Below are 22369 nucleotides of genomic sequence, written 5' to 3'. Positions count from 1 at the left end.
TTTTTAATTAGCATCTTAGCTGTTGGTCTTAGGATATAATTTCCTGAATGAACCGATGGACAGAATGGTTTTGGTTTATGGTGTATATTAGAAAGTTTATTTAAAAGATCTGTTCAGTATGTTCAGGTGATCGTTGCCTCATAAAGGATGTTTCCAGCTGTATCCAGGCTATTATGGTGATATTTAGCTCTAGCAATACTCAGTTGCTTCCTAGTTGTTAGGAACTACAGCTACCCAGCACCACCTCAAGTTCTAGCACAGCTGCCCTAGAACTTCTTGGGAGCTGCACGTGATTCAAGTCACATGTCAGTCGATTCTGATCTACTTTAGGCTAAAGTTTTTCAGGAACCAGAGTTTTATGGGAAGAATGAAGATACCACACAAAAATTGAAATAAAAACCAAGTGATTTTGAGTTTTGCAGGAGATGTGCCAAAGGTCAAAACTTCATCATGAGTATTTTAAAGCCAGGTCATGTGTCTGCATCCAATTTTATAGCTAACCATTTTTGTTTATGCATCAATTTCAGGAAATTGACACTGTTATGGTGGCTTCTGGAGAAGAGATATCAACACATAATCTCACAGGTCTGTGGGACTCCACAGAGTATTTGGTTGCCATTCGGTGTATTAGTGTTGAATCAAAACTCTGGAGTGACTGGTGTAAAGAGGAAACAGCAAGTACAGAAGAGAAAGGTAGGCCAACTATATGGTGTTTTCTTTTTTTGTTCATTTGTTTTTCTTGAGGGTATACTTTGGAGCATTGTGAGTTAATAATAGAAAATTATTTTCAGCTAATCAATCTATTGAATTTATAACTCTGTTATTTAACCAGTACTAATGTGCATTTTAAATAAATACAGAAGAGGAAAGTAGAAAGAATGAAAGTACAAGAAATGTATTTTGTAGAAATGTAGATTTAGAAGAAATGTAAATTTAATGGTTACATAGAATAAAATAACTAAGAAGTAGAAAAAATAAATTGCCAGCTGTAGAACACGTTGTGGTTTAACCCTGGTAGGCAGAGTTAAACCTGCACCACACAGCTGATCGCTCACTTACCCTGTATCAGAGAGGGGGAGAGAATTGGAAAGGTAAGAGCAAGGCAGCTCAAGGGTTGACATTAAGACAATTTACTAGATAAAGCCAAAGTTTTAGCAAAGCAAGCAAAACAACACAGAGAGATCATTCACAACTTCCCATCTTCCAGGACAGCAGGGCTCATAATGCATAACAGTTACTTGGGAATCATGAAAACACAGAATCTTACAATATCCTGAGTTGGCAAGGAACCCACAAAGATGTCACTTCCTGTGCATGAGCGCGGGAGAAAGTGAGCAGACTCACAAATACTACCAGTTAGATCAAGATAAAACAATATACAGAGGTGCACAATCATCAGTTTTAATGAGAATTGACATATTACAATTATCCCCCATATAATATTGTCACTCTAACACTTAGAATCTATCTTAAGCCATGCGGCTAACTTAAGGAACTGAGATAAATCTCACAAGTACTTAACAACTTTATGACTTAGCAATTTTGTAAGAGGTACGAGTTTTAAGAAGCCAAACCAATTCTCGCAGTTACTTAATAATTTTGTAAGAGAAAAAAAGTGAAAAGAGAAAACTGAGGAAAATGGAGAAAGAATGAGAGTTAAAGAGAGATAGGAAAAGATTGATCACCAGTCTGTTTTGAAGGTCTGTTCTGAGCTGGCAGCGGAGAAGGGATGCAGGGGGTGGGGAGGGACTGAGCAACGTCCAGAGGTTGGTCTCAAATTGGCAAACAGCAATGATGACCATGAAGATGACAACATGGGGCCCCTCAAGCATCCTTTAATGTGTGCTAGGTTAACCAGGACCATCCAATTCCTACATCTCAGAGCATTTTCCAGCAGCTTAGGACCATGACCACTGCCCTGAGGACTCCGTTCCAGGGCCTGACCTCCCTCTGCTGAAGAACCTTTTCTTAACACCAAACCTGATCCTCCCTTGATGCAGCTCTACGCTTTTCCTGTCACTGTCTCCAGAAAGCAGAGCTCAGTGCTGTGCTCTGCACCCTCTGAGGAGCTGCAGCTGCTATGAAGCCTCCCCATAGCTCCTCTTCTATGGGCTGAACAAACCCTGAGGCCTCAGCTGCTCCTCATACATCTTCTCCTCTAGACCCTTCTCCTTCTTTGTGGTCCTTCCTTGGAGATTGTCTGATAGCTTTGTCTTATATCATGGTGCTGAAACCTGTGCACTGTACTCAAGGTGAGTGAGGACAGATGCCATCATTCTGAGCATCCGGTCCTTTGTTTCCTCTCTAGATTTTTTTGCTGAGCACAATGTCATATGGTATGAGGCATCCCTTTGACCAGTTATAACAACAGATTTCAGGAATTTTGTTGTTGTTTTTTAATAGCTCCTTCAGAAAAAGTGGATTTATGGAGAGTAATTGAGTCTTCAACCCCATCTGGAAACAGATCCGTGTATCTTATGTGGAAGGTAAATACACTCTTTTGTTGCCATCAGAAAAACAAACGAACAACAACACCCTTCCTGAACCAAAGTAGAAGTGGAAAGGCTTTGATTTAGTGAGGGCTAGATTAATAGAGCTTTGTTGTAAATGCAGAAGAAGAGGTTTTCGTTGTGTTCAGATCACTAGAAAATCTGATTGAAAATCCTTGCAACTGATATTAAACAATGCAGTTTACTAATGCTGTGTTTAAATTCACATTTAAATTCAATAGTCTTTTAGTAAAACTAAATATTTATGTAATGAAATTACTGAAACAAATGACTAGGTTTATGTTGTAGTTTTCTCTAATGCTGCAGTGTAATTTTTGGATTTTCTGGTGATTTCAGGTACAGTTTTGTAAGATAACTTTTGATAGATGTTTTTAAGAACTACTCTCTTTTGTGATTTCCTAATGTATCTTCTTAGAGCAAAATATCACTATAAAATATGTCAAAGGAAAAATTATCAGTATCATTTCTAACAATGCTAATTGTTTCTAGAGATGCTGTTTTGAAGTAGTGAGATGTTCTAAGAAACCTGTATTGAGAAGCAAGATGATGAACTGCTTGTGAGCTAGCATATATTTGCATTCTAATAACTGAAACATCCCCCTAACTACCCTTTGCCATATTTTTTTAACATGGGTATTTTTTATTTATAGAGATTCTATATTCTTTAATAAGAATATAATTTTGATTATAAAGATAACACTGTGAAAAATTTACTAATACATTCTTTTAATAGCTGTTAAGCAACTTGCCACCCCATGGGAGAATTCTAGGCTACAAAATACAGTATTTTCCAGAAAATAATGCTGCACTTCAAATGACAAGCTTCACTTCTGATAAGAAAATTACTTTATTTTTAAATGAAGAGGCATATATAATATCTCTTACTGCCTATAATTCTGCTGGAAATTCTCCTGCAGCTATTTTGAGGATTCCATCCACTGATGAAAAATGTAAGATTTTTTAATATTGCAATATATTTTTCTCATTACAAGCAAATGATATTCTTGAAATCTGCATAAGTTCTATTGTAGTGGAAGCAAAATCGTGCTAAGGACTTTTGTCTTTGAACCATATGTAGAGCCATATTATACGTAAAACTATGTAGTCTCTTAACTTTTACTGGAACAGTAGCGTTTCTTTGGTTGTATTTTGCTGTCAGGTACCATGTTTCTTGTGCAGAAGATTATTGTTGGGACTTTTGTTTTAAAGTATCGTTGTTAAAATACCAGCATTTTCTGATGCATTATTATTTCTGTTGCGTTACTTTATTTTTGTTCAAATCCTGAATCTCCCAAATACATTTACAGCATCATCAAATTGTACCTCACCATCTCCTAGACCATAGAATTGGTTACCTCAGGGCATTATTGCACCATGTTTGATGTTATTCCCATTTTAATAGGAGTTCCTAACAGAAGTGGAGAGAGAAACATGCTTGTTTTATATACACCTCATTCTGCGCACTCCCGTGCACATTGTTCTTATGCTTAATAAGAATATAGCTCTTATGCTTAATCAGGTATCTTTGTTAGCCTTGTATTGCAATATCCTGCAAACTACCTGTGGTCTGGGAGAAAGGTTGCAGTTGGCCCACTGGTGAATCACTTCTCCTACATCAGTTGTAGAAGTGCTTCTCTGGAATTGCACAATTAAATTCCAGTCTAATCAGAAAAATTGGATATGCAGACATGTTGTCATCACGTCCTGGAGATTGCTGACTACTCCTCTGTCCACTTCCATATCCTTCAGTAAACATTTCTGGTTTTTTTCCATGCTGTGTTTCTTCTTTCTATATACTCATATTTTTGTATTGCCAGGTCTTTTTTTTCCCCTTCTGCTTTCCTCACTTAAGTTTTCAGTCAGATTTCCATTGATTTTTCTACAGGCTGATAGTCTGCTTTTGCTTCACTGTCACATAACAGTCCTGCTGACTTTCTTTACTTGTTTTCCTATTGCCATTTGATTCCCCAACGAAAACTTGCTTATCTGCACTAACTGTAATCAATAAGCTGTGAAATTTAGATCCTATTAGAGAAGGGCTCTTTGATTCTGTGTAAATTTCTTTACGTCCTGTCTTGATTGTTTTTTTGGTCCCTCCCTCTTTTTCAATGTTATAGTTCTTATATGCTTCATTATAAGGTATTTTTGATATATGTGCATGTAGTTGTAAAGTCAGTTTTTCTTAACTTTGGCTAAGTGATCTCAGATTGCTGTGACTGAATTGTTCTTGTGCAAACAGTTTCTAGAAAGATAGAATTGATGACATTCTGTTACATTTTTAGCTTCTCAAATGATTGAAGCAGTGAGAACCTTTACGACAGAGGAAGAAGTGATTGTGGAATGGACAGTCTCTAAACCAGAAGTAACCGAGTATGTAGTTGAGTGGTATGAGGAAATGGAGACAGATCCTTTTAGTAGGTCATGGCAGTATATATCAAATTCTACAAAGTGGAAACCTAACAAAAGTACGTTCATTTACAAGTTACAGCTGTAATAATGGACACAAATATGTATGCTTCTATGTACGTATAGATACTTACGTGTATTTATTTGGATGAAGACAAGAAAGAACAATGAGGTTGAATTTGCAAGCAGCTATTTTTATTGAAATTAACATTATTGTTCTGCTTTTTGTCAAGTGAATCCCTTTCATGTATGTGTTAACGTGTGCTTGAAAAAAAAAAAAAAAAAAGTGAAAGAACAGAACATCTAACTTTCATTGGCTTTTAAATAAGTTAACAGGAATTGGTCATCTGCTTTCATATTGCCTCTGAGAGTTTCACTCTTGATCCTGAACCAGACTTCTGTACTTCAAGCCATATCACATTAGGCACATAAAGCATAGGAACACTGATATTTGAAAGATAGCAATCCAATATTGAAGGATTTGATTTCTTGCAGATTTACACAGACCAAATAATAACAGCCTTATTTTATGCTTTACTGAAATTGCTGCATGTTGTTCAACAGTAATTTTATCCCTCAAATTTTGACACAAGATTGTCTTTGTTCCTGTATAAATTAGGCTACAGATGCCACGTTTTCACTGTCTTCTGGCCTGTGACAGATGCACAGCAGATCTAGCAGAATAATCTAGAGCAAAAATACTGAATTCAGAGATGGGAAAAGACAGTGTTTTCATGTGTTTTAGAGAGTAAAAGAATTTCAAAGAGAATTTTACTTCAAAATAAACAAGTGGAGTGATTGGTCGACCTCTTTGTAAGGATAAGTGGCAGCTTCAAACCTAAGAAAGGTAGCAGTGACAATCCAGTAATAAATAAGTTATTAATAAAATAAGTTATTTATAAAATAAGTTATTAAGTTAAATAAGTTAAGATAAAATTTAAAATAAAGTTAAAAATAAGTTAAATAAATAAGTTATTGCTTATTCATTTCTGAGGATTAGAGCTCACAAAGTTCTCCAGAGGAGGCAATCTGCAAATAGAGATACTTCCATTGCAGCTGCCATCCCTTAAATGAGAGGAGGGATGGAGCCAAGACCCACCCCTTCTAGTCGTACAGGTGAATTGCTTCCACTTGTGCTCTCAGGGCTGGCTGTGTTCCTTCACCAGGTGTTCAATCACTGGTTCAGGCCATGGCCTAACAGCTCCCATATGCTGTCTTAAGTATCTTATAATCACCTCTGTATTATGACCAAAGGTATTCATCAGAGGTTTCAGTGGCCTTATGATGTACTGACAAAACTGTGGCAAACCGTGAATGTTAATATCAGAGTGAGTGTGTTGTTACTGTGTGCTGTCTGTAGGTAATGACAGGCATCTTTCCTTTGTTTTTATTTTACAAACACAGGAGCAATTGTAAAAATGTTTGAATTAGTACATGATATATCTTGAATGTGGCTTGGATTCTTATTTCTTTAGTTCTCCACTAGTGAACTTAAATTTAATAAACTTGAAAGTTGCTTTTGTTCATGTAAGGATCCTTCTGAGTTCTACATCTAGCAAGAAGAATTCCTGAAGTCTTCAGGAAGGAAGTACACTTCATTTTTCTAAAGTAAAAAGGAACACCTGGTTTGTTAATGAGTGCTTACCTTGCTTCTGAAATGTGTCTTACTGGCACAGATGACACTGCTGTATATAGTGTTTCTATATATGAAGCTAAGCTATAGTAAAACAAATTAAACAACAATCTCCTCAAAATAAAGTTCAAGAGCAGTACACATTTAGAACAAATTGACTTGACTCTTTACTCTTGACACTTCTGCTGAAAATTGTGCTATTCTACAAATTACTGTAAGGAATAAATTGAACTTACAGGTGTTCTTAATTAACAAAGTGTCTTCCTCCTTGGCATAACTGGGACATCGTGGTTACCTTGAGACAAGTTACACTAGAAAAGTAGTGTAATTTGTCTGTTCAAGCCTAATTCTCTTATTTGTGGAATTCTTTTACAGATAACATGTGGGCCATCCTCATTTGTGTTGGGCTGTGATAAGTGTAAGAGACTGAAAAAGCAGTGGAAAGCTGATACATGGGTTTGTCTATAGAGTCATACTCACTGAGTTTGAGGAGTGGCACAGGAAACCCCTAAGCTTCTCATAAAACCACAAATGAGTCCTCCCTGAGTTGATGAGTTATTTTAAGTAGAGAGGTGCATCCTGCTGATTACTTGGCATAACATAATTTCCTGAGACTTGAACTATGTTTTGAAGACTATAAAAGTCCAGTGCAGAGATTTCGTTTGTACGGTTGTGCTGTGAGTCAGGATGCATAGAGGTAAATCTACAGTCAGCACAACTGGATGACCAATGCGCAGTTATGAGCTGGGGCTCAAAAAACAAAGCTCTTCTGCAGAGCAGCAAACCTAACTTATGAAATTGAAAATGTTCCTGAAATGATCATTTTATAATGATGATGTGAAAATAAAAATTTCTGCCAAAAATCTCAAACTATTAGGGATGAGGAAGTGGCTTCATATATGGAAACTATATAAAGCTGAAGAATAATTACTTGTTCAATCTATTTCCTGTGAAAAATGATTCAGAATGCTGCTAATCTTACAAAATAGAATTCTTTCTGTTAAATGTTGTAAGGAATACTTGAAATAATAAATATATTCTGTACTTGCAAAACTGTATATACGCATTTACTATCCACCTAGGAAGACACCATGGTTGAGTCTCCTTTAGTTGTGTGTTATGTGCGTTATGTGCATGTTATATCTATGCAAATATTCCTTTTTTTTCTTTACAGAAAACTTCAAATCATTTGTATGCTACAACATGTCAGTGTATCCCATTGATGGAAATAAAGTAGCAGCTCCATATTCCATACAAACTTATATTCAAGAAAAAAGTATGTATTTAAAACCAATAATGTGAAAAGTAGTCTCTCTCTTAGGGTGTATTTTATTTATGAAATTTGGTACTGGTGTTACTGAAGGAGAGAAGTGGATGATGAGGAAAATAGTACAGTGCTGCATGAATCCACTAATTCATTGTAAATTTTATGTACTGTATACAGAGTACATGGAAAGAGTACAGCTACAAACATGGAACAGTTGTGGGTTTCTCTTAAATGTTGCAGCTGCATTTAGGTATATATTTTGGCTTTATTTCAGTGATGCAAATGACTGTGCTACTTGTGCTTGTGAATGAGACATTCTTCTCACAGATTAAAATAATGGTTTGAAAATCATGCTTATTGTTAGGTTTTATATTGTAATAGTGTATGTGATGTCCTGCATATAAAAGAAAGATAAGCAGTGACATTTGTAGCTGAATAGAAACACAGATGAAACTGTGTGTGTGTGTGAAGATTTTTTTTATTAGTAGAAGTTTAATATGAATATGGTGATTTATACAGCCAGCTGTAAGAGTGTAGTTTACTGATAATTTAAAGATTTCTGGAGAAAATTTTCTCTTGTTTGTGGATATAGACCTACATAAGTGTGCATGCACACATCGTACAATGCAGGATTAAACATTAATTACTAAAAAAAGATAAAAGAGTGCTGTGTGATGGAGTAACACTTATTAGCACAACTGTGATTTGAATGCTGTGATAGCATTGAATGTTGGCAGACATCAGTTTTATAAAAATTGAAGCACAGTGAGCACTTTTCTTCAGAGTTGTGAGCTACCTCTCTACGATGTTGTGAGGACAGAGCCTGTTAGCGGTCTTGAGATATATGGATGCAGTAAGGCTAAGAAATGTGCAGAGATCAAAATAGACATGGGGATATATTATCAGAAGTAAACATTGGGAAGAGTGGGAAAAGTTAGGGGCTGTATCAGAGCACTCGTAAGACATTTACATTAGGTAGTGTTATGGGTATGAGTGAAATAGCATGTGGATAATATTGACAGGTAGACTAACTCACTTCTTTTTCTAATTTACAATGTTCTGGTGCAGAGCCATCAGAAGGCCCTGTGGCTGATACGGGTTTCCCAGGCAAAAATGAAGTTACAATAAAATGGAATGAGATTTCAAAAGATAAAAGAAATGGCTTTATCAACAACTACACAATATTTTATAAACCTGAAGGTGGAAAAGAATTGAGTAAGTATACATCAAACGTCAAAGCTTTTGACTGGGTTATGACAATCTGCTCTCTGTAGTTAATAGCAAACTTTGTTCTTGTATGTCATAAATGTGTCTGAAAATACTGATATTAAATATGGCTTACATAAAGCTTACTATTTTTAGATTTAACTGAAACAAATAAGTATGCTAGTGAACATTCCTACCTTTAGTACTGCATGTCTAGTCTTGTTCTGTTTCTTTATCAGTTTTGAACTTATTTTGTACAGCACTGCTTGATGTTAATAATTAAAAAAATTTTTTTTTACTGCTAATGTACTACCCTTGGTGGTGCAGCCAGTTGTGCTAACCACTTTGTCCTTTGTGCTTCATTGAGGGTCCATCGTATGCAAATATGATGGATCTCAGCGTTAATTTGGTCAGAGTGTGGTAGCATTATCATTCCTTTTCTCTTCCGGAGAGCAGGATGGATAGCAGCTCATATGTTAGAGAGTTTTTGCAGCTTGTTCTCCATAATGTAAATAAACAAATAAATAAATAAATGAAATTTTTGCAAGGTTATGCCAAATCAGAAACTATTATTTGCTGTATACTTGTATACTTGTAGTTTTCCACTCTTGCATAAGTACTAGTCTTTCTTCATTTTAAATGTGTCTGTGATGACATATCTGAAGCCAGTTAAAGAAATCACAACAACTGGTAGAGGAGATGAAGTGCAGATGGAATACATTAATGAGGCATAGATCCTGTGCAAATTCATGGATTTAAAGTTCATGAGATTTCAGTGAGTTTGTAAGTTCCATACACATCCTTGGAAGGATTCCTTCTGGAACAGTATGGTGGAATTTTTTTATTAGAACTATTTTTATAATAAAAGCAAAATAGTAAATGATAGTCACAGAGCTAAAATAAGCTGCCAAGAAAATTTTTCTTCAGACATATTTTTTTAGATTAATTTCTTCAAGTGTGCTTAATATTCTGTGGTTGATACAGCTTTCCTGCTATGTAGGCTGCCAGCATAACTTTTTGATTATATTCTTGGTTTCACGTATCATGAGTAGTATCCATGCAAGTTTTCAATATAATTCTGTTTGAGACTTATACCAATAATTTCTGTAAAATCTTTTATAAGAAGTGTTTATGTGACCTAATTTTCTTCTTCCTGCTTGGTTTATTAAGAGTACTGTTGTATCACTCAATATTTTAGAAACAGTTCTTTTCCTTCTTTGCTTCAGACATTGCTGTTAGCAGATACCTAACATAATATTTTTTAAAATAACCTCAAACTAATAAATCTTGGCATGTCTTCAGTTGCTTCTGGTTAACCAGTTCAGAGCCAAGGCACAAGCATTTGACAGTTTGTAAATTAGAAAGAAGCTGTGACAGTTTCTGTCAGATTGAGCCTTCAATGTACAATTATTCTTGCCATGTTAATTTCTGAATGAGTTATGCCATATTAGTTACTGAATGTTTTGCGTGGGGTCATTCTCCCACACGCAGCTGTAACCAAAGCATAATGTGTAAGGCATTGGAAAGCTTCTCATGTGAAACAGACCATATCTATTCCAGGGATTCAGATTAGCTTCTTAAAAAAACAGATTTAAATAGCAGCTCATGTAAGTTAATTTTGAAAGGCAAAACCTGGCTATAATGTTGTTTCTTTTAGGCTTTTCTGTTGTCACATTTGTTTGTCACATCTGAAAATAGAACTCTAAGTATGTGCCAAGGTGATCTCACTGATGGCTTTTTAACTCCAGGACTTCATTTTCCCCATCTTCATTTAGGGGAAATGTACTTTATTTATTCTCAGGATATATTGCAACATATCTGTTACCCCAGTGGTTCTTAATTTGACTGAGTAACAATATACTGGCAAAGACTAAATTCACCAGAAAATGTTTTAATTCCACGTTATGAATGTATTCTTTATTAGTTCGCAGACATAAAATGTTAGGATATGTGCCCTGTCTAAAATACTTCTAAAGTAAAACATACCCATATTAATTCCAGTAATTGACAACAGAAAATTTGCTAATTTCCTCTGATTTTAGGGGAGGTGGTATCCAGGGCCAGTAGATTGCATTCTTTTGGATGATTGGTGTCTAGCAGCGTTGTTAGAAATATAGTCAAATCTTATGAGCTGCAGAAGCACAAATTTTAGCAGTTGTTTTAAAGTTTTAATTTCTTAGCCTGGATTCCATAGCTTATGGAAATGGAAAAAACTGCTGTTTTGTGTGTTTACTGACATAAATATTTTCCTTAAAAGATGAAACAGTGAACTCCGATGTGCTACAATACACGCTGAAGTCTTTACAGGCTAATACGCAATACACGGTCTATGTCATGGCAAGCAACAGAGCTGGTGGAACCAGTGGAGAGCCAAAAACATTCAAGACTTTAAAATTCAGTAAGTAGCTTTCCAGGTTAGTCTCTGCTATTTTGAAAGCAGTTTTGGGGGTAATAAATGTAGGATTCTTTTTGTTTAGATGTTTGTTAGAGTAACTTATTAAATGGATCTTAAAGCAAGTAAAAATGATTGACATGAGCTGAATTTAACTTGATTTCACTGGAAATCTTTACAGACTTAAACTTTGAGACAAGTCAAAAAGCCATGGGTTTTTCTTTTTGCTGTCAATAAAACTGTGGAATGCTATAATTTTTTGTGGGATCAACGTGTTATTTCTATGCCATCAGTTATGGGATAGAATGTCTCACAGTTGATCAGAAAGTAGATATTTCCATCCAAGATACTAGGTTTAGAATGACTATGCACTGAGTAACTTTTTTACTGTGGGGATTAATAAGATGATTGCAAGCAGAAAATCAGATGCTTTCTCTCTTCTGCTTCTGGAGGAATGTTTTCCACACATGCATGTGTGTATACGTATCTATAGTTGCATATAGTCACAGTGAAATACGTATATACGTGTACATGTGAACTGAAATATGAAGAAAGTACATTAGTTGCCTTTGAACACGGTATGAGATGTGAAGCTAATTTTATTTTCTGCCTGCTAAATTCTTCTGCTACTTTGCCACTCACATACCAGATAGGTTAGGCTGTGCTGAATTCTGATCTCTGTTGCTGTCTGTACCTGCCTCTGGTAGGTACTTGGAAGCTAGCTCAGAAATCTGTATAGTATGTTTCAGTCAGTAGAATAACTGTATTTTAAGCATATTTAAAACCCATGTCTGGCACTGTATGTAAAATTTATCCAGTAGTAACAAGTGGCAGTGTCACTATACAGTGGTTTTAGGCTACTCGAAAACATCAAGTACCCAGAAATGAATTAGGCTTTTCATCCTGGATGGCAGTCAGTGGTTGGCACTCACACAGGACTAAACAACCTGATTCTGATCTCTATGTTGGACAGGGTGAGCTGGTCCACTCCAGGCTGGATTATTGTGTAATGCTATTTTTTTTTCTTCTTTTTCTGTCTTAGTAGTTGGAGGAAAAATGCTCAACTTTTCACACATTGTACTGTGGGTACTATTCAGTATTCTGAGTAATTTTGATTAATTTTGGCAAAGCTCTTTACAGTGCTGCTAACCAGGTGACTTTGATGTAGAAAATCAGCTGTTTTGTTGAATACAGGAAGAAATGATGACCATCTGTTTTTTCCTCTAAAGATAAAGAAGATGTTATTTTCATTGTTCTACCAGTTGGATTAAGCATGTTGTTTCTGGTAGGCCTTTGGATAACCTGCATTATGAAAAAGCAGCTGTAAGTACATTTTTTGTCTTCTAAATTTGAATCTAGTCAATATATTTTAAATTATAAAAAGGAAGTTTTTATTTATTTTCAAAATGCTTCCGTGTTGGTTTTCATACCAGTGTCAAACTAGGAAAGTATAGCTGGCAGATGGAGTAACAAATAACTGAGCTTACAGATTATCTTGTAACACCAGTTAATATGCTATAGACCAAAAGTAAATATTAATTTCAGAAAGTGCATTTAAAAAACAAAAAGAGAGAGAGAGATGGATTTGGTGCTCTGTATCAGTCTACGGAAAATGTTATATGCTAGTTGCAGTTCTGTGGTCTCTCAAGTGAGAAAAGTATAATTTAATTCATGTGTTGAAATAATAATGCTTAAGAAAGCTTCCCATACACTCAATATATGTCTTGCAAGCACACCACTAAAACACATTTTACTTAAGCTGTATTGCTGATCTTAGCTATGCTAGTATTACTTTGGTTAGTTTATATACACTTTCCTTGCACTGTAAATAAACTAAAAAAATTGATCATGTGAAAGCATTTGTATGCTTGATCCATGGATTTGAATCCATATTTATATATGATCTGTAATTCGTTTTTTCTACTGTCAGAGAAGCCCCCAGCCAGATTTCAGATTTCTCAGAAGTCAGGGATACAATATCCCAGAGATGGCTGTGAGGATTTGCTAAGGTTAAAAATGTGTTTTTCTTTAGCCTGAAGAATGACTTGGTTGTTTGGACAAAGCTTAATAATAAGCTTAACAGTAACAACTCTTTTGGAAGGTTTTAAGATATGAAAACTTCTAAAGAGATATAAGTTGGTAGATAGATAAACATAGTATGTAGTTATAAGTACAGCTGATGTGATAACTGTGATTTCCAGCAGTTTCACATCTTCATTTGCATTGTTTATTCTGATTTTTCATAAAAGAAAGAAACTACACTTTTATCCCATGCTTTGAGATGTAATTTAGAGTTCATATTCTGCTGTGGGTCAAGTTGTGATGTGAAAAGTCAAGCTCTGGCCAAGTTTTGATTCACTTAAACATAATATGAATTAACTATTTTCTTTCTTGTCTACGACTCCATGCTGTCATGGACTATAAGGTACTGCTTCACTTAAAGCTGTTCTAAATCTGCTGTTAAAATAAGAACTCAGTGATGCTTTTGTGTGGTATATTGCTTTGGATACTGTCAGTAGATTGTAATTTAGTTGATTTGGAATTTTTCTTCTGTAGAACTACCAGAAACAAAACCACAACAGTTTTTGTATATGGCCTTGTTTTGGGATGTTATTATTTAGCGTGTTGTATGATCAGAAAATTGACTGCTGTGCATTAACCATTAATTCTGCGGTCTCTGTAGATTTAAAAAAATCTATTTTTTTCAACATTGACTAAACATCCTTTTTAATGACAGGTTTAAAAAGGTTTGCTGGCCTGATGTCCCCAATCCTGCAGAGAGCGTTGCAGTGCAGTGGCCTGTTGATGCAGCTATGGTAACACATGTGGTTTTATTTATTAAAGAGGGGATCAAATGTGCAGAAGACAAGCACTTGTGACAGTTGTTTTCTAACTATAATCATTGACTGAAATCTCCACATCTTCATATTTCCTCCATTCTCCACAAAAATTGTAGTGCACCATATACTCAAAATTGATAATGCATCTTTTTAATTGTTTGCATATATCCTCACTGATGTTTTTATACTTTTATACTTTATATTTGAATGGAGTTGATCAAGATTCAATAGCAAGTGTAATCTATGAATTTTAAATTTTGTCCATACAGTAGTTGGTTAGAGTGGGAAACAGTATATGTTTGTTCAGAGCATGAAGTGAAAGTATTTAGCAAATGGATAGAATAACATTGTCTTTTTTTAAATACTCATTCACATTTAACTGCATGTGCTGGGATGCACTTAAACCAGCAATATTTCATATATTATATAGTCTTCTGATAATTTATCTATCTCTATGTAACTTTCAAATTCATACCTTTACACTGACAGAATAATTCATTTTCAAAGGGAGTGGCGTGTGAGGACAAAACCAAAGGCCTGGAAAACATCAGTGTTTTGGAAGATTGTTTTCCTGAAGAAGAACATGAAGGATCACTACTAATGGATTGTGAAAAATGTGTTTCTGGAAGTACTGACATTAATACAAATGAGGCACAGAATATCTCTGAGTACAAATTAACTCTGCTAAATAGTGAGGGAAAGATACTCAACAACGAAGAACAGGAAGTTGCTAAGCACCTTTTGCCATCCATGCCTTACATAATCACTGATCAAGATTTCAAAAGTCAAATACATTCAGCTTTGATACCATCCAAGAAACTTCAGCCCATCAAAATGCTGGAGGATGATTTATGTGATTCCCAACAGATCTCAATTAAAAATGAAGAAAATGATAATGAAGAAGTTTTAAACAGAGAAGGTTTCAGTGGAAAAAGCCTGTTCAATCCATACCTTAGAAATTCTGTTAAAACAAGAGAATTTCTTGTTTCTGAGAATTCCTCAGAACACAGCAAGAATGAACCCAAAAGCCAGGCAACTTTTTTACCTGGACTTCGACAAAATGTTGTAGGACAATCCTATATAACACTGGACATGGTTGGGCTGGCAACCGCTCATTAGCAGAGGAAATAATTCCTTGTGAAGTCCCAGCCTGGTAGCACTGCTTTTGTATGTGTTTCCTGGGTGGTCGTGGTTACCTCCTGTGAAATTACCCTATTCCCTTCAACAGCTGTGTGGTAATGAACGTACTGTATTTATTCCTGTGAAGCTTCACTTTCAGAGTTGCTGGGGATTTTTTATTTTTTTATTTTTTTAAACCACAGAAATGTGTCAGTAGTAAGGCAAAGGACGTAGCTTTTCTTAGTTCTTCGTTTCGATTTTCCCTTTGAGAACACCAAGCAGTGCAAGTAGCTTGCTGCTTTCCCCCTTGGCAACCAGTTCAGATAGATGAGCACTGCTGGGGCAGTGTGCACAAACTTGAACAGAGCCAACATCTCCCAAATTTTTCCTTAAGTTACATGAAGTAAAACAACTTTACTGTTTTTTTTCCCATGCTTATTTTGGATCTAGTTTTTATGTGTACTGTTTTCCCATCTCACAGATAGTTGGTAATCATCTTTGTGCATCCTGCCTCTCAAATCAGCAGTTTGGCTCATGGTTGCCATATCTTTAATGAGAGGATATGTCATGTACATGCTATTGACCTGTCTGCGCTTTGGAAAAGGGAGGTTTGTGTTGGCTTCCTGCTTCCTTCCTTTTCTCTCATTTTCAGTCATTCACTGTATTTTGTGCTTCTTTGGCGCTGCTTTTTTTAGCTGTTTACTGCATGATATCTTCTTATCTTCTTGTTACTGTGCCTTTAATTTCTCCTAGTTTAAAACTGTTCTCAGTTGAAGCTGTGGTATTATGAACTGGGGGGGAAAAAAAAAAAAAGCAAAAAAAAAAAAAGCTAAATTAAACATTCAGTTGTTTAGAATTAACATTTAGTCCCCCAGAATTTCAAATTCTACAAATGGAAATCCCCCAGACATTAACAGATTAACCAATTACAGACAAAATTCTCACGCTACATGACCATTAAATGTCCATTAAAATCCCCTAAATAAGAAAAAAAAAAATGCAGTATTAATGAATTCATGGGAGAGAAGGAAGCATTCCTGTGGATGCACCTCCACAGACGGCGTGGTTGCTGCTGAACAGCTGATTTGGATGCATAGGCAAATGGTCTGCTCTGGCTCTGGCTACTTAATGTTTCTCTTGCCACAGTGTATATTTCATTACAAATGCTATGTTATACTTTAATATTCCTAGAAAGTGATATAAGCATATCTGTTATAAACAGATTTCTCTTTTTGAGATTGTTGATGACTTCTTGAGATAGATGTTCCAACTTCTGATCATGAGTGGGAACTTGTTCAGAAGAGCTGAATTTTCTACCCAAGTTTGATATCTATCCAAGTTTGATATTGAATGTGACACAGCCTGAATCTGAGCACAGTGCATGTAAGGGACTCGCAGGTTCTGTTCCTGTGCCTCAGCAAATGGTTTCATGTCACCTATGTACAGTTACTTCAATCCTGCTTCCATTTGCATGTTCCATTTTTTTGCACAGTAACCCTGTAGGCTTTGTGTTTGTATACAGCTTTGAGATTTAACAGCATAAGATGTGTTCTAGATACAACCCACCATGTTGATGCTAGTAATCTCTCAGGACAGGCAGGAAGGACCTGAGACCTTACCACCATTTGGTCCCATTATAGGCTTCTTCTGTAGGTACAACTCATCTGCAATTACTGGCATGGGTGTTGATTTTTTTCCCTTTATTATTTCCATAATGGTTGTAAACATTTCAGACCTTACAGGAAGATACAGACAGATACTGCACTTTTTTGCATGTATGCCTGTTTTTACTGAATAAGCTTGTATAAGAACACTGAAGTCTTGTGGTGATGACAACAAAATTATATAGACAGTAGGCAGCATATTATTTCATATCTGTGTGCAGTACAGTTTTCCAGTGTGTTGAATGTTCACAAGTAAGGAAAGCTTATATGTTACATTCACAGTTTGCTTCCTTGTAGTGTGTAAAAAGCAGAGTGTCTCGGGATGTAGACTTTCAGGAAGAGACAATGAGCTGGCTTCATTGCTGTTGCAAGCTAGTATAGCTTCAGCAGAAGAGATGCAATTATACAGATATGTCATCTATGAAGCTATAACAGTTCCTCTGAGAAACTGTCCAATGATTTGCTTTTGTACATATAAATACATGCGTAGTTGTGTCTGAGCCCAGATACAGAGAAATATCACAATTAATCTATTGTTTGTGCAGCAAAACTTGCACCTATTTGTATAATTTATATTGCTGATGCCCATTGTTCATCAGAATGGATGAGATTGCAAGCTGGGATCTTTTATTCTAAAATATGCATGGAGTCTTGCCTAAAAGCCCACAGGATCCCAGGCTTTAACCTGAAATACTAATCTGTGTCTTTCCCGTATTTGATGTTCTGCTGTTCTTTGCTGTTCAGGTGTGGCTTCTTGTTTCAATACGTGCCTTGACTTGAGCATGTGGTGCTGGAAGGAGGATGACTGTGCCTAGTCCAAGGCTGTCTTCCTCACCTCTGTCAGTACCTCTGCACTTCCCATGTGGGAAAGCAGTGGGCTTGTTCCCTTCTCTGCTGAATGCAAACCAACACTTCAGCAGTATGGGTGGTTGAGAAGCTTGAGGCACAGGCAGGCTGAAGTCCTGAACTACAGTGAGAGTATAGATGTTATCTTCCAGTGCTCCCATCACACAGATAGTTACTAAGATCAGTAGTAAGATAATCACTTTAAATGCTTGGTGATTGCAGCTGGTAGAGACTCATGGTTAAGCTGAGCAGATGTTTGCAAATAAGGATCTTAGGGCAGTGGTGTTTGGCTGTGTTGGGTATATTTCAAAGTGGTGCTCTAAAAGGCTGGGAGGAACACATTCTGGGGATCGTTTGGTCTGCAGCTTGTACTGTGGTGCATGCAAGCATGCTGTGGTCATGAGAGCGAGCTTTCAGCTGGTAGCCTTTGCCATTACCAAATCTTCTGATCTTATGCTGCTGAATATTAGAAATATCACAGGAGAAGATAACCTGAAACTCTAATTCATCTGAGAAATCTGAGATTTTAATTTTGAAATCTCCCTTAACAGATTTGAGCTGTAGGGCTTTGTTTTGACAGCCACAGGGTTTCAAGCATTAGGTCATAGCATTTTAACCTTGCCAGCCCAGATATCAGGATGCTAAAGATTGAATATCCTGATGTTTTTGTAACAAGCAATCTCAGTGGTTATGTGCACAAAACAATGCCTTAACAGCAAATGTCATACTTATTATTGCGAGAGGTAATCTGTGAAAATTTATTTAACAGCTTTATGCTTTGCTAGCAGCTATTCTGAAATACTGAGCTAAGATACTCTCCCAAAGGTTACTTAACGTTTAACAGATAGAGCTTATATAACATATACATGATTTAAGATTGTGCAAAATTGATTTTGAACAGGCTGAAATGTGTGATGGAGCTAGCGTTCTGTGTAGCTCTGGGTTCCAGTACTCTGCAAGGAGAGTGAAGGGCTCGCTTTGCTGCTCTGTGTCAATGTTAATAGCAGGAAGCAGGGCGCATCCTCGCGGTGTCTAAGTCTGGAGCCCACAGCTGTATGGACCAACAGCTGGTAAGTCTAGGTAGTTGTTAATAGCACTATCCTTTGCCTCTTAGCAAGAAAGAGTAAACACGCAAAGAGGAGTAAGCACAGTGGTTGTAATAAGTTATTGTGATGAGCCTGTCTTACGGCTATTCATTGCGGCCGCCCCATCTTAAAGATAGTGTTGCATAAAGTGGTTGCTTTGTGTGCACTGTTCTGTCCTACATGCAGAGAACAGTGTTTGTAAGTGGAGCCAACAGAGGGGCTTATGCATTCATTTTGTAATATTGTTCCTAACCATGAGGTCTGATTTTGTGAACTTGTTGTGTGTCCCAGTCTGATAACTTAGGAGCAGGGCTCTGTGTGAGAAGCATTTATTTAGCCTTTGTTTTTCCTCCTTCTTTGCTGTTCTGTTATTTAAAAGAAGTTGTCTTTTTTAGTATTCGAGAAAGACGCAATTATTGTAGTGAATTTTTTTTTCGGTTTCAAAATCTTTCTTATGATTATTGTTTGTCGTTTTTCCATGAGTAAACAATCATTTTTTCTGCCATCTTGCTATTTAATTTAACTCAAAACTATTTTTGGCTGGCTATTTTGAAACCAGAACAGAAGAATGAACAGCGACAGTCTGGAAGTTGGCACAGACATCTGAATAAAATGTTCTTTCATGGAATGAAGTTTTGTTAATAGCATATCAAAACATGAACTGAAGCAGATGTGTGTATGTATGGTGTAGATTTATTCTCTAAATTTGTTTAAAACAAAACTTGCCAGAGAAGTAAGTGCAGAGGTGTTAGTGCTGTACTTTGCTCATCCAGTGTCTTTGACTCTCTTCAGCCCTTAACAGGATGGCACACTTCTAGGAAGGGTTATGGGGACGCAGTCAGTGGAGCAGCCTAGGGAAGCTCGCGGTGCACTGGCGCCGTGCCCTGCAGTGCAGGCAGTGCCAATCCCCTGCTCTCTGCCCGCGGGACTCTCAGCTGTGGGGCTGAGCTGTGGGATCCCCCAGCCCAACGGGAGAAGGAGCTGCGCTGTAGTGCGGCACTTCTTGTTTCCAAAGCACCGCTTTAGTGTTAACGAGTCGCTCAGAGCAATGAGGGCAACGCTTTCAAGTTTGAATGAACGCCACTGATGTTTTTCGGAAGCCTTCCTCCTGTTCTTCAGGCATTGCTTAGCCCCGGACTGCTGAAAGCCTCTTGAGCCAACTTGTGTGTGTTTCTAGATTGCCGTGACTGAGTCAACGGAACAGAAGCTTTGCAGTGAGTATTTCTCAGAAAAGCAGCCTGAATTTCCTGGATCTGCCATTGCTATCCTGAGAATGCCGTACTCCCTTGCCAAGGATCAGACAGCAGAATTTTCTCCATTAGACGAGAAACTGTACGTGCGGTGGATTCTGATGAAGAAATAATACTGTGTTTCGTAACCATGGGATTAATCAGTTGTACTCAGGGATGCCAGAAACAAAGCTCATGAGATTAAAATCAGGGTTAGTGCTCTGCCTTGTCCACTTGGAATGTCACTGAAAGGAACTCTTCGGCCTGAAGAAAGGGAGCTGGAGAGGCTCCGGAATCAAACTACAGCAAATTCTGCCATAATGTGACAAAATCTGGACTATTCTTCTTACCCTTTTTTCTATGAAGTGAGCACTGCACACCTCTGGGACAAATCCTTGTGCAGCCCTTCTCTGTTGAGTCTGCACGTGGTCTTTTGGGGATTCTGACTTTTTTTCTAATTGAAAACATATGTTTTAAAAAGCTTCCGAATACAGGAATTAACCCTAAAGGCACAGTGTCTTTTTTAACAGGAAGCTCATTCTGTAGCTGCCCCACACCTCGGACCCCTTCCCTCCCACAGCCTCTGTGGCCGTTGCTTTCTTTTGAGAGCCAACATTTCCCAGCATGATCCCTGTATTTGCTTCTGTCTGCAGTGTGTTCTTCACTGTTACACTGCTGGCTTTGCTCATTTTTGAGGACCACCTTTTCCCTCCTTTTGCTTTCCTTTGGTTTGATTGCTTTTGCACTGGTGATGAAGCTCTCCACGGTGCCATCTTAACGTGATTTCATACTGCACAGGCATTGTGAGGCAGGAAGCTGTGAATCATATTTGGTGCCAATTGCCTCATACGGCTTCAGTCTGTGCTCATTTTCACCTCTCCTTCTACACTCGCGGCCTTCTCTGTCCCTTCTGAAGGGAGAAGGAGGAGGGCAGCACCCACTACTGCTGTACCTCCACTATGCTGCACTGTGTGCTGCCCCAAAACCAGCTGTCTGCTCCCTCTGGCATCACCTGCCAGCTGGGACTGTGCAGTGCCTCGGCCCCAGGCTTGTTGCCCATGTGCTCCCCAGGTTCCTGCCCTGAGCTGAAGTCTGTTCTCTGTGCCCATGTACTGCCAGGGCCACCTCAAGCAGGGGATAGTGATGCCTATGCCCCATGCGCCTGGAAACTGCACTGTGCTGCTGTGTGCCACCCTGTGCCAGTGTGTGCCCCCTGTGCCACTGCAGTCCCAGGGCTGCTGCTGTGTGTCTGCCTGTGCCTGCAGTGCTCAGTTCCTCCCACACCCATGGGAACAACTCCCACTGTTGGCAGATCCATCCATGGGGATGGATCTCTGTGTCATTACCTTTAAAGGAGTTGTACTGTGGTTGTTTTTGTTTACTTTGGGCGTTTCTATGTTGACATTTGTATTTAAATGACTCCACATGTTTGCCTGACCCTGCATTGCCTTCAGGCTGATTTCAAAGAGAGAAGTTGGCCACTATCTTTCCCAGTTGTGTAATCACAGAATCACTTGAGTTGGAAGGGAACCTTTAAAGGTAATCTCCTCCAACTCCCCTATAATGAACAGGGACACCTACAGCTACATCAGGTTGCTCAGAGCCCTGTTCAGCTTTGCGTTGAATGTCCACAAGGACAGGGCATCTGCTACTTCTCTGGGCAACCCATTCCAGTGCCCCACCACCCTTACTGTAAAAAACATCTTCCTTATACCCAGTCTAAATCTCCCCTCTTTTCATTTGAAACCATTTCCCCTTGTCCTGTCACCACAGGCCCTGCTAAAGGGTCTGTCCCATTCTTTCTTATAGCCCCTTAGATACAGAAAGGTTGCTCTCACGTCTCCCCATAGCCTTCTCTTTTCCAGGCTGAAAAGCCACAGCTCTCTCAGCCTGTGCTCACAGGAGAGGTGTTCATCCCTTGGATCATTTTTGTGGCCCTTCTCTGGATGTACTCCAGCAGATTCATGTCTCTTCCGTCCTGAGGACTCCACATCTGAATGCACTCCAGGTGAGGCCTTACCAGCACAAAGCAGAGGGTCAGGATCACTTCACTCACTCTGCTGGCTATGCTTCTTTTGATGCAGCCCAGGATAGGTAAGTTGGTAGTCTCTGCGTCATCTCTTCTGTGCTCAGGTTTGGGCACCTCAGTACAGAAAGGACTCTATGATGCTG

General features: G+C 37.9%; 1 protein-coding gene across 2 annotated transcripts in view; it reads left to right on the top strand.

Annotated features, from left to right (window-relative positions):
* IL31RA (interleukin 31 receptor A) overlaps positions 1 to 21177 on the top strand; it is a 40932-nt gene extending 19755 nt beyond the window's left edge. For both annotated transcript variants that reach the window (XM_042825906.1, XM_042825907.1), the window contains exons 7-16: positions 528 to 693; positions 2404 to 2486; positions 3244 to 3460; positions 4793 to 4975; positions 7724 to 7825; positions 8885 to 9031; positions 11280 to 11420; positions 12644 to 12737; positions 14152 to 14230; positions 14762 to 21177. In XM_042825906.1, the coding sequence (XP_042681840.1) occupies positions 528 to 693; positions 2404 to 2486; positions 3244 to 3460; positions 4793 to 4975; positions 7724 to 7825; positions 8885 to 9031; positions 11280 to 11420; positions 12644 to 12737; positions 14152 to 14230; positions 14762 to 15373 (1824 nt within the window). In that variant the 3' untranslated portion in view covers positions 15374 to 21177. The remainder of the gene's footprint in view (positions 1 to 527; positions 694 to 2403; positions 2487 to 3243; positions 3461 to 4792; positions 4976 to 7723; positions 7826 to 8884; positions 9032 to 11279; positions 11421 to 12643; positions 12738 to 14151; positions 14231 to 14761) is intronic.
* The last annotated feature ends 1192 nt before the right edge of the window (positions 21178 to 22369 follow it).

Source organism: Centrocercus urophasianus, unplaced genomic scaffold (genome assembly GCF_019232065.1).
Source record: "Centrocercus urophasianus isolate 14NV4802_14NV808 unplaced genomic scaffold, USGS_Curo_1.0 seq_25, whole genome shotgun sequence".
NCBI lineage: Eukaryota > Metazoa > Chordata > Aves > Galliformes > Phasianidae > Centrocercus > Centrocercus urophasianus.
The sequence above is the reverse complement of the archived record's forward strand: the minus strand, read 5'-3'. Positions and strand labels throughout refer to the sequence as shown.